Raw genomic sequence first — 14,272 nt, 5'->3', positions numbered from 1 at the left:
GTTACCGCCCGCGGCGGCCGCTCATTGGATGTTTAGGAGTACTACGGAAGTTTAAGTCTGCCACCTAGCGGCCTGGGTGCCCGACATGTTTTACTCCATTTACAAATATTCCTATTTTAATTAAAATTCAGTTGGTTATAAATTTGATTGCATGCAAACTTACTCCTGATTTTTGAGACAATATTATTTATTTTCATTAAAATGTTATTTTTATGCACACATTTCATGTTAGATGAACTCCATTGTTTGTTTTTTGTTTACTTTTGCCTCATTTCTATTTTTGTGGAATTATATTTTGCAGGCTGACTACCCACAATAAATGTTAAACTCCATGGACCATATAGTAATAAACAGAAATGATCAAATATAAACTGACAACATATTTAGGAAATGTTTGGTTTATTTCTCTCTGAGGAGTTTGATAACTTCAGTTTTTCTCTGTAAAAGTTTATCAGCGGATCTTTTAATGTGAAGGGTTTCAGCAAGGAAACAATATATGACCTTCACAATAAAATCACAGAATGGTTTAATTTAATGCAGTGACGACATCATCGGTATAAAACTTGACACTGTGTGTGGCAGTGTAGCTGGGCCACATCAGCTCCATAGCTCTGCAGAAGCAATCAAAGAAGAAGAAGGAGTCATCATCATCATCAAGTAGCTTATTCTGGATTTAAAGTCCAATAAATTCCTCTCTGAGGAGGAAGATGAAGGTAGAAAGAAGAGAAGTCCAGCTTTGGTCCCGGTGCAGCTCAAACTGCGTCACCTGAATGCATTAAACACCTGAAACCAAACAACCCAAAGTTCTGAATTTCAAAATAAAAGCACTGATGAACCCAGAACCCTGTGGAAGTATTAATACGCATCGACCTTTTCCACATTCTGCCACATTAAAAACCAAAAACTTCAGTGTATTTTATTAGGAACACAAAGTAGTCCCTCACTGGCAAGTGGAAGTAAATCTGAAAAGTGTGGCATGCTTTTTTTATTCAGAAAATTTTTGACTCTGTTCCAGTTGCAGGTTTTTCTTGTTCAGCTTTGAACATTTCCTCTTCACAAAACATCTCAAACTCATTCTGAAAGTTTTCACATTTAGCAGATTCTCAGTTGGAGTTTGACTAGGCCAGAGGTGGACAACTCCAGGCCACGAGGGCCGGTCTCCTGCAACTTTTAGATGTATCTACTTCAACACACCTGAGTCAAATAATGAGGTCGTTAGCAGGACTCTGGAGAACCTGACTGCACTTGGGAGGTGACTCAGCTGTTGGACTCAAGTGTGTTGGACCAGTGAGATGTCTAAGAGTTGCAGGACACCAGCCCTTCAGGACCAGGATTGCCCACCCTTGGACTAGGCCATCCCAGCACTTCCAGGATTGTATTGTATTTAGCTCCAAATATCTCTCCCACCACCGTCTGACTTCCATTTCTCCACCGATGAAAAACTTTGTGTTTTGTTTTTTCATATAAAATACACCAAAAAGTGAAAATGTGAACTTTCGCAGCTCCAAATTAAACTCTGAACAGGTGGAATTAGAAACTCAGAAGCAATAAAAATAAAAAATAAATCAGTTCTTAGTCATTATAAAGGTTTTTTGTTACATTCCTGAAGTTTTTCTGTCCGGTGGTTCAGACGGAGCTGAGTTTCACCAATCCTCTGACCGAGTCTTCGTGCAGTGAGTCCTGGGTCACGGGGTCATACCGGACCGGCGGTGCCGGGTGCTGCAGGTGCATGTGGGCGGGGCAGGGCAGGGCTCCCTGCGGTGTCCCGCAGGGCGTCTCCTCAGGGCTGGCAAAGTGCTGGTGGTGGTGCAGGTGGTGCAGGTGCAGGTGATGGTGGCAGTGGGAGTCGACGGCGGTGTCCCTCAGGGTCAGGACGTCTCCGGCGCAGGACGGCAGCGTCGGCTGGGCGGGGGCCAGGTAGGCGCAGGGCCCGCCCAGCGAGGCAGGCTTGGCGGGGAGAGGCGGCAGAACAACGGGGTCGCTGTGGAGCAGCGGCGTGGCGGCGGCCTGCAGGACGAACTTGGTGCTCTGGAGGCACTGGTCCTGGTCGCACTGGGAGGACAGGAGGAGACCGGAGTGAAGCTGGAACCCAAACTTATTCAGATCTGACCAAATCGTTTGTGCCGCCATCGTTTTATAGATATACACAGCATGTAATGTAACACTCCTGGGAACTTTGCAGCTGGTAGCCGTCTTGGTAGGTAACCAATTGTCATGACCATTGCTATGGAGTTGCTATGACAACAATAAACAAGCCATATTCTCTGTCTCATACAGATCAATCCTGACAGCAGCCATTTTGTTGATGTCTCTTTCTCTTGCACATTGATGAAGAGTGTCACTATGGAAGCCATGGTTCAGCTAGGCTTTGCACTAAGCTTTCCTACCAAGCTGACGGTTCAGTGACGTGGTGCTGGATCACCTCCGGTTCAGACTTGTGGGAACGATGTACTAGTAAATGTAAAATGTCAGCGGCACAAAGGAAATCTTTGCTGCGTGAAAGCAGCAGAATTGGCAGGAAGTTCCGCCCCCGTGTTGCAGCCACCCTGGGTGATATCCACCTACCATGTGACTGTGGAGCTGCGTGGGGGCGTAGCTGCCGCCGCCGGTCCCGTTGGACTGGTGCGCGGTCTGCGGCGTGTCGGCCTGGATCAGACCCCTCCTGTCAATCAGACTGGCACACAAACAAGAAGAGAGGTCAGAGGTCACGGCTCCAAACCCAAACTGATGATCCCAGATAAGTTGAATGGCAGCAGCAACTAGCAATATTAAAGGTTTCTATCTTTTATTATCATTAGCTATGAATTATAGCTAATGATTATAGCTAATACACAAAATGTGGTTGGTCACTGGTTGCTATGGTGATTCCCTCCTGACCTGAAATCCACAGCTGTTATTCAGAAGTTCAGAGGTTTTTGTGTCTGTTTTTTCCTCTGTCTATATTAATATTAGTGGTGGGACTAGGCTGAAATGTTTAAATAAAAAATAGTTCTCCTGATTTAGGTAATGATTTCTGGTTTTGTTTAGTTCTGACTGAAATTCTTTTTAGTCCTGATTCTGAAGCAGATTTTAGTCAAGATTTAGGTTTTTAGTTGTTTATTTTTGTTTTCTGACCCAGATTTTAGTCCTATTTCATATATGCTCTGTTGCAATAAGCAATAAATCTAGTAACCCCACAAAAATTTAAACAAACTCAATAATTTCCATTTGCATGATTTATCGTTTTTCTTTTTCTACCAAAGATCTGGTGCTTTGGCCTCAACTAGCCCCTTTTTCAGTCCATTTTATTTTTTGTTTTGTTTATTTGTTCTGGATATTTAAAATGTCTTAAGTTCCAGTGTTCAATGTTCATTAACACATTAAATTTATTGATTTTTGAGAATATCTTCTTGCATTATATTAGTTGAAAATAGTGTCAAAGCACAATATTATCGTTTATCTCAATAACTTCTGGGATATTTTATCGTCCAGCTAAATCAGTTACCATGACAGACTTTAGCCTTGATCTTGGTAATGGCTTTACCTCTGGTTACCTGAGTTATCTGTGGTTGCCATGGTTACCTGTACCAGCATTAGTGCTGGTTTACTGCTGACCTGGGAGGCAGCGGCCCACAAAGCGCCGCGCAGCAGTTGGTCAGGACATTTCCGTAGCTGTAGGGGTTGTAATTGTCCTTTCCCTCCTTTTTGGACCAGGTTCCTTTGATCTGAACGGGAACACCGGGGTTAATCCATCAGATCGGTCGTGTTGGTCTAACTGGGAGCGCTGGGATACTCACGTCCTCGTTGGTGGTCTGGTTGGAGCTGATAAGGTAGGTATGGAAGCCCGACAGGCCCACAATGGACCAGACGGAGAAGAAGCACACCACCACCTCCAGGATGGTGCAGCGCGGAGTGAAGGAGTCAAACATGGAGGCTCACGACTCGAAAACAAACTGAAATGTTTCATCTGGATTTGATTCATTTCCCCCATCAGGGAAGCCGATGTCCCTGTCAGGATGGCGACACTTTGACCTTGGCAGTGCATTACAGGACATATCGAGCTGTAGATGGTGGCAGCATCAGGGATTGATTTATCAGAAACGGGGAGGGGAGGGGCTGTATGGGAGCTAATTAATGCCTGTGGTGGATTTTCTGTGTCAGATCTGAACTCCATGTTGGAAAGGCTGAATGTTTACAGCTTTTCCTGATCAGATTGGTTCTGCTTACAGCCAAATAGATGATGAATCCCAGCTAACAGCTATGCTAACCGTTATGTTTACAGCCAGTTTTACAGCCACGCTAAAAGCTTCGCTTACAGCCAAGCATAAAGATGCTTATGGCTATCCTAACGGCTACATTTATCGTAACTTTTACGGCTGTGCTAATGGTAACTTTACAGCCACACTAACAGTTACACATACAGCCACTCTTACAGCCATGCTAACAGCTGCACTCACACAGTCATGCTTATGGCTACAGTAGTGGTTAAGTTTAACACCACTTTTATGGCTACACTAACGGCTACACATCCAGCTTTGCCTACAGCTATGCTAACGAATACGCTAACAAAATAACTCTTACGGCTACACTTAAACAGCCATGCTAACGACTATGCTTACACTTATAGCTAAGTTTATCGCCACTTTTACAGCTATGCTAATGGCTGCACATCCAGCCACACTTTCAGCTTGATTTTTTTAGTCAAGACTGGATTCACAATAAAGTAATTTTGTGTTTTATATGTATAAATGTGACGTTTCTGTCAAAAGAAGCGGTTTGTTTTGTTTCAGAACTTTTACTGGCTCAACAAGCAGAACCTTTGGTCTCTGAAGGATATCTAGCTGGACTGTCTTTGAGTGTGGTCAGGAATCCGGTCCGGTTTGATCCTGGAAAACAACAAAGAAGAAGAGATTCATAACTTCATTAATAAAGTTCACCCATTCATCCCAATATTTCTGTTTTACAGTGAAGATCTGAATCACCATGAAGATGTTGCTGTTTTTAAGCTAAATCTAAAAACAGTCCTCCACAGTCAGACAGAAAAAGATTTTATTGCTAAAACAAGCTAAATCTCATTGAGCTAATGGAGTTAGCGAGGTGTGAAGACAGGAAACCAAGCAACTGGAAAGGGTCAAAAATCATGAGAAAACCACAGAAACATTTCAAAGTTTTAACCTTTGAGGGATTGTTTTTGTGTTTTAAACACACAAAGACGCTGAGGAGAAGTGAAGGCGTCAGAGGCTGCAGTTAATTTCATGCAGATCAAAGTCACCACTCTGTGCTGCATCTTTTTATAGCAGCGCTGCTAAAAACAGAAAACAAGGAGCGCTCAGAAGAAAACACGAGTTTATCTGAGACAGTCTGCTGGTTGTTAAAAAGCCTCACAGCTCTGGAGTTTGGAGCTTCGGGCCACATAAACAACTTTAACAGCCTGAGAAGAGAGTCTGGTTGATGACAGGAAAAATCCCCAGAAACCAGTGATCAGGGTTAAACCTCCGTCAGCACAGAAACTGCTTTCTACCCCCGGGTTCAGTGGAGTGAAATTAGTTAACGTGACGGGTTTAAACCTTTCCAACACAAAAACAGCAGGAAACATGAAATAGATTCACCCTGAATGATCAAAAAACTGTTCTGTATCAGTTTTTAGCAGTGGATGGCAAACAAGCCGCTAACAGCAGAGCTAGCATTGAAAGCTAACTTTGAAATAGTTTTGCATTGTTTACATTTACATGGTGGGCATCAACATTGTTGTAGTTAGCGCTTTAGCAATAGCTTCCACTAAATACTATGTTGTTTTAAAGCTTTAGCACAACTAATATTCAGGATTAGTTGTGCTATTGCAGATTAGCGGTACAACCAGTAGTTTTTAGCTGCATGAACTGCATGAAGTTCCTCAAGGAAAAAAGGAAAAAACAAATCAAAACTGGGATGAATTATCCAAAAATGATGGTTCTGTGAGTTTATATCAGATTTCATGAGCGGTAAAAATACTTCTGCTAATTTTTAGTTTAGTGCTTTTGCAACTTTGAAAATGTGTTGTTTCATTGACGCATGGTGGGTATCAACGTTTTTAACTTAGCGCCTTAGCATTAGCTTCAACTAAATACTATGTTGTTGTAACACATTAGCATTAGCAGAACTAATGTTTATGATTAGAGATTTAGGGCTAGCACAACTAGCTTTAGCTGTAACAGCCACAGGTTTTTAGCATCTGAATGGAGATCCTCATGGTTTTATGCCTGATCCTATTATTGTTTTTAATGTTTTCTGGAGCAAAATAACATTTTCTGACTTGAAAATTGTGATTTTGGAAGTTAACCTAAACCATTTTCCAGTTTTCAAAAAATCAGGAATTATAAGAAAAATCAGGTTTTAATTAGGTCAATTAAACAAAAACGGTTGAAGTGCGACTTTTTTTCTGTTTTTCTGTATTTTTATGCATAGCTGCCTCTCCCTGTCACTCTGATCTCATTTTATGCAACATAATTATCTAATTTTTAGTGGGATAATTACCTAAACACTCTTTCATTGTAATCTGTGAAATAAAGGTTGGATTATTTAACACTTTCTCAAAGTTTTGTCTCCTGAATATTAGAAACCTTTCAGCAGATTTCTAAAGAGATTAGCTGCTGAGTCACAACAGAAAACAATGTGAGGAGGCGGCAGAAGCTCGGTTACTCACTGAGGACGACGTGTGTGATGACGAAGGCGAAGATGAAGATGGTGAGGAAGGAGAGGGAGAGGATGAAGAGGTAGAAGAAGCGGTAGTTCCTCCGTCCGACGCAGTTCCCCACCCAGGGGCAGTGATGGTCGAAACGCTCTGCAGCAACAAAAAACTGGCAAAAATTAGTGCTTAAAGAACCTGGAGAAACCCGAGATTCAATGAAAGATTGGAGAAAAATGTAAATCCATGGCTGAAAGTGACAGGAAGCAGAAACATACGAGGTAAACTGACCGACACAGTTGTCACAGAGGCTGCAGTGGGACGCCCGCGGCGGCCGGAAGATCTTGCAGGTGAAGCAGTACTTGAGCTTGACGGTCTGACCGTTGATGAGAACCTCTCTGGTGCGAGGCGGAGGCTTGGAGCAGCCGGTCGAGTCTGAAAACAAACAACAGCTCAGAGACGAGGTGACAGCTGCTGGTACAACACACTCTGACCTCAGAGGTCAAGACCTGAGAGGTCAAGACCTGAGAGGTCAAGACCTGAGAGGTCAAGATCTAAGAGGTCAAGACCTGAGAGGTCAAGACCTGAGAGGTCAAGATCTAAGAGGTCAAGATCTAAGAGGTCAAGATCTAAGAGGTCAAGATCTAAGAGGTCAAGATCTAAGAGGTCAAAGGCCTGAGAGGTCAAGATCTAAGAGGTCAAAGAGGAAAACTGAAATACAAATGACTCCTGAAGTAGAGCGACTAGATAGAAATAAAATAAAAATAAAATAAAGATAAAAACTTTGATGGATGGATGAGTGGTTGGATGTTTAGTGGATGAATATTTGGATGGATGGATGTTTAGATGCATGGATAAATGGATGATGGATGGTGAATGGTTGGATGGACAAACAGACGTTTAGAAGGATGGATGGACAAATGGATACATAGATGAGTGGATTTGTTGGATGTTTGGATGAGTGGTTGGATGGATGGATGGATGGATGCTTAGAAGGGTGGTTGGATGTTTAGATGGTTGGATGTATCTTTGATGGATGAATTTGTTTATCTGGAATCAGGAGAACTTCCTAGAGTTTCAGAAACAAAATGGCGGCTCCTGTCTTCTTCTTCCTCTGACGGAGTCGCCATCATCGTCCTCCATGTTTGATCGTCTCCGTCTCTCTGCATCAGGAAGTAAATCAGGGAATGACCGACTTCCAGAAATAGACGGCGACTTTCAGTTTCCATGGAAACCAGGAGGCGACATGTGACTCAGCGCTCCGACGGCGCGAAGGAGGAGGGAAACTGCTGAACAACAACAAACTCCAGACTTCTGCAACAAGCCCACTAATCTGTGTCTCCATGGTTACCGATCTGCCTCTCCAGGTCGGCGGCCTCGTCGGGCGTCGCCCTGGGCAGGACGCCGGGGTCGCTGAAGCTCGCCCTGAACAGCATCCCCATGACGAAGACGAAGAGGACGGCGCCGACGGCCGGGATGGCCGGACTCAGATTGGACGCCAGGTAGGGACAGCTGAGGACACAGAGAGACGGGCTGAGCGCTTCGACCAATCAGAGAGCTCGATACAGCAGGAGGAAACAAAACATTGAGACAAGTTATCATTTTTATTGAGGTTGGGGCCCAATGTTAATTAGCAACAAGTCAGGGGCCCAAAATGTTATATTACAAAAGTTAGGGGCCAATGTGTTAATTACAAATAAATTAGGGGCCCAGATTGTTAATTACCAATAATTCAGGGGCCTAATTACCAACACATAAAGGGCCTAAAATGCTAAATTTCAAAAGTTAAGGGCTAATGTGTTAATCACCAACAAATTAGGGGCCCAGATTGTTAGATTTCAAAAGTTAGGGGCCCAGAATGTTTATCACCAACAAATTAGGGGCCCAGATTGTTAGATTTCAAAAGTTAGGGGCCCAGAATGTTTATCACCAACAAATTAGGGGCCCAAAGGTGTTAATCAACAGGTTAGAGGCCAAAAGTGAAAGTTTCCAATAAGTTGGGGGCCCAGAATGTTGCTGAATAGTAATTCAGGGGCCCAAAGTGTGTAAAATGTGTCAGAAAGAGGCTGAATCAAAACCCAACTCTTCAGATTGAATGAATTTAGGATTATAATCTCCACTTTTACAAACATTTAAAGTTTAACGTAAAGTTTTCCCATCTAAATATTCTGAAATACAAACTTTAAGCCCAAACGTGACTCACTCGAAGGCGAAGAAGAGGCCGCTGGTGAGGAGGATGAGCACCAGGGTCAGGTAGAACACCCCGGTCTGCCGCGCCATCATCACCCGCCCGTCGCAGTAGAACCGGTTCCGCCCCGGGAACACCTGCCACTTCCTGCGGGGGGTCCGGCCGCGGTGTCCGGTGCAGGACGGCGGCTCGGTGCCGGCGGCGGCGGCGGAGGATGAGGTCTGCGGGGAGGAGCAGCTGCTGCTGCGGGTGCAGATCTGCGTGTACCGGATCGGTGCGTCCGGAACCGCGTGCTGGATCTGAGACATGAGTCCTGACAGGTGAGCGCGCGCGGAGATGAAACGATAATCAAAGGTGCGCGCGCGGATGAGCCCGTATTTCCATCACGAACCCAAACAGAAGCCACCGGGTTTTATCACTGTTACAATTAATTTGTTCTGTAAACAAATGCACGCGCTAGAACCTCCGGTTCGGTACCATATCCGTCTTCTCCGGACTCAGTCCCTGGATGTGAACTGGTTCCGGTTCTAGATGGGAGTGGGTGTGATCCAGGTTACCGGGCGTTCAGATGGTCCGCGTCCGTGGAAAGGAGGAAAAGGATGAGGAGGAAGAGGAAGAGGAGGAGGTGAAGAGCATCCCGATCCTCCGCAGAGCCGCTGGAGCCTGCGGAGATCCTCTATCACCACCAGGATGTGTCACTACACACAAAAAACAACCTTCCAGTCAAAACGGAGGGCTTTGTTGACCATCCTTAGCGTATTTATCCTTCAGTTTTGTCTGTCAGGTTATTAAGAAAATATGAAATGAAAACAAAATTTCTTGAAAAACAAACAAACAAACAAACAAACAAACAAACAAACAAATAAATAAATAAACAAACAAACAAAAATTAAACTTTACTAAAAATTGTAAGTTTGAAAAGTATCTAGAACTTCCTCAACAATTTATGACAAAATATTTGTAACCACTATAGCAAATAAGCGCTTCTTGTAATTATTTATTTATGGTATGAGGACATTTTAACTTGATGAAAGCAGCTTTATTATTTAAAGCTCGTTTTTTAAAATAACATGGCATCTTCTTAGCCCACTTTTATTTCAAGCTGGAATTCATATTTAAAATATATTCTATTTAACGTTTTTACATTTACATTGCTTTCATAGCTGCTTTCTATATGTAAAATATTATATTTTAAAAGATATTATACTGTAGTGAGTCCCTTGCTTTCAGTGTCCAGTTTAATCCGCCTCAAGAAGTAATAAACGATCTTTGGTTCAGGATTCTGGCTCTTTATCTTCTGGTTAAAATGGTTAGTCGTTAAAACGCAGTGAAAATAAAAACCTATAAGGTATCTTCAGTGAAGTTGTCATATTTCTGTGGGGTTTCTTCACTAATTCCCTGGAAAATAATATCTGATTCCTATTTTTAGTGTTTGTACCCGGACGTTTTACGGAGACGGACCGAAACAGCATGACGGTCGCGGATGTTGGCGGAGACTCTGTTGTCAGAACAAACCGTGATACTGATGAAAAGGACGGACATCATGTGTTAAAAGGTGAGCAGCTGCAGATTGAATGGAGGTTAAAACCAAACGGAGCCGCTGCCGCCGAACTTCAGTCAAAAATCTATCGATTTAAGGTTCAGCTCACCTGAGTGCGGCTGCAGAGGTCAGGGGTCACTGACATGTATAAGGAGGACTTTTTGAAATGCCCCCAACTATTCCGCTGATAATTTACCCACCAAGACAAAACTCTGATTCCACTGTTTTCGTGTAATATCAGATCAGAAAGACACCGTGACATTGGAGAACAGCACTTTTCAGTTTCAGTGTGTTTTCTATTTTATTGATGTCAAAGCACTTATAATAACATGAGTATGACACATATCAACAAACATTTGGATTATTCACAACAAAACAGGAAGGAAGCTAACTAGCTTCATAAATCCCTCCAAGCATGGTGGTGGAGGTGTGATGCTGCGGGCTTGTTTTGCACTATTATCTCCTCTGTTTATCAAATTTGAAGCTTGGTCCAAACTGGGTCATCAGCAGAACCTGGTACCGATGTCCAAACACAGAGAATCTCCTGTTTTCCCCCTTTATGTCAGTGATTGGTGATTTAGCAGCTGAATCCTGTGACATCACAGCTCAACTGACTTCCCGTTTGCTGCGGCATCACTCCTCACCTGGCTTCCTGTTTGCAGGTGCGGTGTTTCTGACCACAGTGGCCTCGGCGGGGATGATCGCTGGGTTCGGCTCCACGCTGGCGCTGGCCAAGAAGAAGAGCCCAGAGTGGTTCAGTAAGGTAAAGTCAGCCCAGCAGGAAAAATGTTTTCCAGAAAGAAGAATGGAGCCAGACTGGGAAAAAATTAATCACAAGACTAAAGTCACAACTTTATGGGAAAACAGACATACGACAGTAAACTAAAAATAATTTGAGAAAAAAAGTCATATGAGAATAAAGTTATATTCCAAAAAATGTCATAATTTGAGAATAAAGTAATAAGACAAGAAAAGTCAATAATTCAAGAAAAAGTTACAAGATTGAGAGAATAAAGTTGTAATAATACTAGAAGAAAGTCGTAATACCAAGAGAAGTCATATTACAATAATAAAGTTATAATTCGAGAAAAGTTGTAATTTTATAAGTTACGAGAATGGAGTTGTAATAATATGAAAAGAAAGTCGTAATATGAGAAAAAAATTATGAGAATAAAGTCGCACGACAAATAACCATACGATAATTTAGTCCTAATATGAGAAAAAAGTGATCATTTGTAGAATGAAGTAGTTATTTTGTCTCCTACACAAAAACAAATAAACACAAAATGAGGAGTTTTAATTACCTTGTAGTTACAATTTAGTGTCCATTTTACAAATCAGGACATACTTCACCTTTAATTGTTACTGGTAGCAGAACTTAGAAACAATTTTACAAATGTCTGGATTTATTCTGCTAATATTCTGATATTAGGAGGATTTGGTGTGAGTTTAAGCAGAACGGCCTGATGTTTGGTGTGAACTCCAGAGCATCACTCTTCCTACTAATCCGGTTTGAAAAGTTAAAGCTGTTTGTGAAACGATGACGTCCGTTTCCCTCCTGACTCTCGATCTGGTGGCGGTTCTGAGAAGGAGGCGGCAGTTCTGGTCCTTCTGAGGCGAACAATCCGGCCGCTGTTCCTCCGTTCTATTTCCATCACACAGCGGGCTTTGTCGTCTGACGGGAGATTTGATTTGAGCTGGGGGCCCCGGCAGCTTTGTGTACGTTTACTAGAAAACAGAACCGAACCGAAATACGTCAGGAAATCATATTTCTCTCTGGAATTAAACCTTCATCAGGGGCCAAAGTGTAAAAATCTTATGACAAAAGGGCCAAAGTTAAAAAAAGATCAAATATTCAAGGGCCAAAATCTAAAATGGTTAAAGATTCAGGGGCCAAACTGCGAGCGACTCTGTTAGTGTGAACGATTTCCTCAGCAGGAGTCATGTGCCCCCTGAGATCTGATTGGACGTTTGCAGAGTTCTGTCCATATTTGGTCATAAAGTTTCCTGTGCTAGAACAGAAATTCTAGTGCTTCTTCTAACATCGCCATGGTTACCGTCTCTAGAATCCTATTGGTTGCCATCAGACAGCTTTGGCAGATAGAAGGAAAATCTCCTTCTTAAGGTAACATGAACCCAACCAGCTGCTGAAAACCTGTTTCCTCTGCAGGGTGTGGCAGCGACAGCCGTGGCCCCCGAGTCCGGGGCCTCCCTGGCCCTCAGAGCGCTGGGCTGGGGCTCCCTGTACGCCTGGTGTGGAGTGGGTCTGCTCAGCGTCGCCGTGTGGAAAGCTCTCGGCATCCACAGCGTACGTTTGTTTCTAATAGACAGGAAAGTTTGGATTATATCTGGAGAAAATTCAAACAATTGATTGAAATTCACAAAAATAACTGAAAATGACTTCAAATTAATGTGTAAAATAAAAAAAAATGTTTACATTGGTTAAAAAGGTGAATAAATATTTAAAGTATTTTTCTGGAAGCAGCTCAGTTTAGAGGACATATTGTGGGATGTTTGCAGGTTTCTGATCCTTTCCATGTCTCTTGCAGTTGGCAGAATTCAGACAGAAGATGGAGTCGTTCTTCCCGGCCATCCCGAGGAATCCAGAGGCCGCAGCCGGATCAGAACCGCTGGACTGGGACGCCATCTTAGGGTCCAAACCACAGGGATCAGCCAGAGACTGAAAACCATTCTGACCCTGTGGAGATTTTACAGCTGGGAAATGTAAAATTATGAAGATAAAGTCATACCAGAACAATAACAGTCACATATTGTAAATAAAAAATATTTAAATGTTGTGAAATTTTAAGTTTTATGGAGGATTTTTTTCTGATATGTGTCAAACTTAAGGCCCGGGAGCCAAATCTGACTCACCAAAGCTACTTATGTGGCCGTCTAATCTCCAAAGGAACACATAGTAGAACCTTCAAGAAAACATTTGTGTTTAAATGTTTTATCAAGTTACCAGTTTAAAGGCAAATCACATTAATCAGTCCCTCCAGATTTTTGTGATCACACAAAATCAACAAACCTCTGCAAATGTTACGCAAGTATTGCCTTATTTGATGTCAAGTTATTTCCTCCAATTAATACGGCAAGTAACAAAAAGTCAAACAACAATTTTATCAGTAATTTTGATTGAAAAAAAATTACAAAATTGATCATGAAATGGTGGTGGGACTGATCAATGTGACTTATAAATAGGCATGATTTTTTGAGTGTAAAGTTGCAAGCAAGAATAGTAAAACTAAGGAATATAACTAAAGATGAATGCAGATTTTTACATTTTTGGAAGAAAAAGTTAGTGCTTCAGCATTAGCTTCTTCTGAATACTATGTTGTTGTAGCGCTATAGTGTTAGCAGATCTAATGTTCACGATTCATGTTTTAGAGTTAGCACAGCTAACTTTTTAGTTAGCGGTGCCCACCACAGGTTTTCAGCAACTGCATGGAGTTCCTCAGGGCTCGATGCTCGGTTCCATTGGGTTTACCAGATATTTCTGGAGAAAAACACTTTGAGACTTGAAAAAGATTATCCTGATTTTTCCAACTTAGGAAAAGTCAAGAATGGTAAGAAAAATAAGGGTCTTGCTTCTTACTGGGAACTGTTTACCAGATTTTCAGAAATTATTTTTCAAAGAGAAAAAGTATAGATATCACTGTGATCCATTTTGTTTGTTTTAATTGTAAACTAAATAAATCCTTGTAACAGTTTTTATGCATCTTTACATCTCTAGCTCCTGATCTGTGAGATTTGAACTCTTCTGGTTTTGCTCTCCATTTTACAGTCTGATGTTAAACTTTAGCTTAAAATGTCTCCAAATTTTAATTTGATAGGCTTTGATTATACTAGTTAAGAAATTAGCTTTATTGATCCGTTTTAACATCTTAACCTCATGGCA

General features: G+C 42.2%; 2 protein-coding genes across 3 annotated transcripts; one reads left to right on the top strand and one right to left on the bottom strand.

Annotated features, from left to right (window-relative positions):
• Positions 1–382: 382 nt before the first annotated feature.
• Positions 383–9,139, bottom strand: zdhhc14 (zDHHC palmitoyltransferase 14). The gene is made up of 9 exons (XM_015050380.1): positions 8,847–9,139; positions 7,995–8,155; positions 6,935–7,078; positions 6,662–6,799; positions 4,817–4,865; positions 3,777–3,879; positions 3,595–3,704; positions 2,566–2,674; positions 383–2,052 (listed from the first exon to the last, which is right to left on the bottom strand). The coding sequence occupies exons 1-9, from the start codon at positions 9,137–9,139 to the stop codon at positions 1,627–1,629; spliced, it is 1,533 nt and encodes a 510-aa protein (XP_014905866.1). The 3' UTR covers positions 383–1,626.
• Positions 8,067–13,944, top strand: tmem242 (transmembrane protein 242). Of its 2 annotated transcripts, none has more exons than XM_015050385.1 (5): positions 8,067–8,145; positions 10,261–10,386; positions 11,034–11,134; positions 12,542–12,679; positions 12,921–13,944. In XM_015050385.1, the coding sequence occupies exons 2-5, from the start codon at positions 10,302–10,304 to the stop codon at positions 13,053–13,055; spliced, it is 459 nt and encodes a 152-aa protein (XP_014905871.1). In that variant the 5' UTR covers positions 8,067–8,145; positions 10,261–10,301; the 3' UTR covers positions 13,056–13,944. The 2 variants fall into 2 exon arrangements, with proteins under 2 accessions (XP_014905871.1, XP_014905872.1); XM_015050386.1 differs by lacking the exon at positions 8,067–8,145 and adding an exon at positions 9,076–9,151.
• Positions 13,945–14,272: the final 328 nt, after the last annotated feature.

This window comes from Poecilia latipinna, unplaced genomic scaffold (genome assembly GCF_001443285.1).
Source record: "Poecilia latipinna isolate Pla-1442-1.1 unplaced genomic scaffold, P_latipinna-1.0 Scaffold989, whole genome shotgun sequence".
Taxonomy (NCBI): domain Eukaryota; kingdom Metazoa; phylum Chordata; class Actinopteri; order Cyprinodontiformes; family Poeciliidae; genus Poecilia; species Poecilia latipinna.
Note: the sequence above shows the minus strand (reverse complement) of the source record. Positions and strands in the feature narration are given on the sequence as shown.

Excerpts from the sequence above, each read along its gene's own strand:
- zdhhc14 (XM_015050380.1), bottom strand. The coding sequence starts at position 9,139 with ATGTCTCAGATCCAGCACGCGGTTCCGGACGCACCGATCCGGTACACG. Across the intron at positions 8,156-8,846 it reads GGCCTCTTCTTCGCCTTCGA|CTGTCCCTACCTGGCGTCCA; the intron begins GTGAGTCACGTT and ends CTGTGTCCTCAG. Across the intron at positions 6,800-6,934 it reads CCTCTGTGACAACTGTGTCG|AGCGTTTCGACCATCACTGC; the intron begins GTCAGTTTACCT and ends TTGTTGCTGCAG.
- tmem242 (XM_015050385.1), top strand. The coding sequence starts at position 10,302 with ATGACGGTCGCGGATGTTGGCGGAGACTCTGTTGTCAGAACAAACCGT. Across the intron at positions 10,387-11,033 it reads CGGACATCATGTGTTAAAAG|GTGCGGTGTTTCTGACCACA; the intron begins GTGAGCAGCTGC and ends TCCTGTTTGCAG. Across the intron at positions 11,135-12,541 it reads GCCCAGAGTGGTTCAGTAAG|GGTGTGGCAGCGACAGCCGT; the intron begins GTAAAGTCAGCC and ends TTTCCTCTGCAG.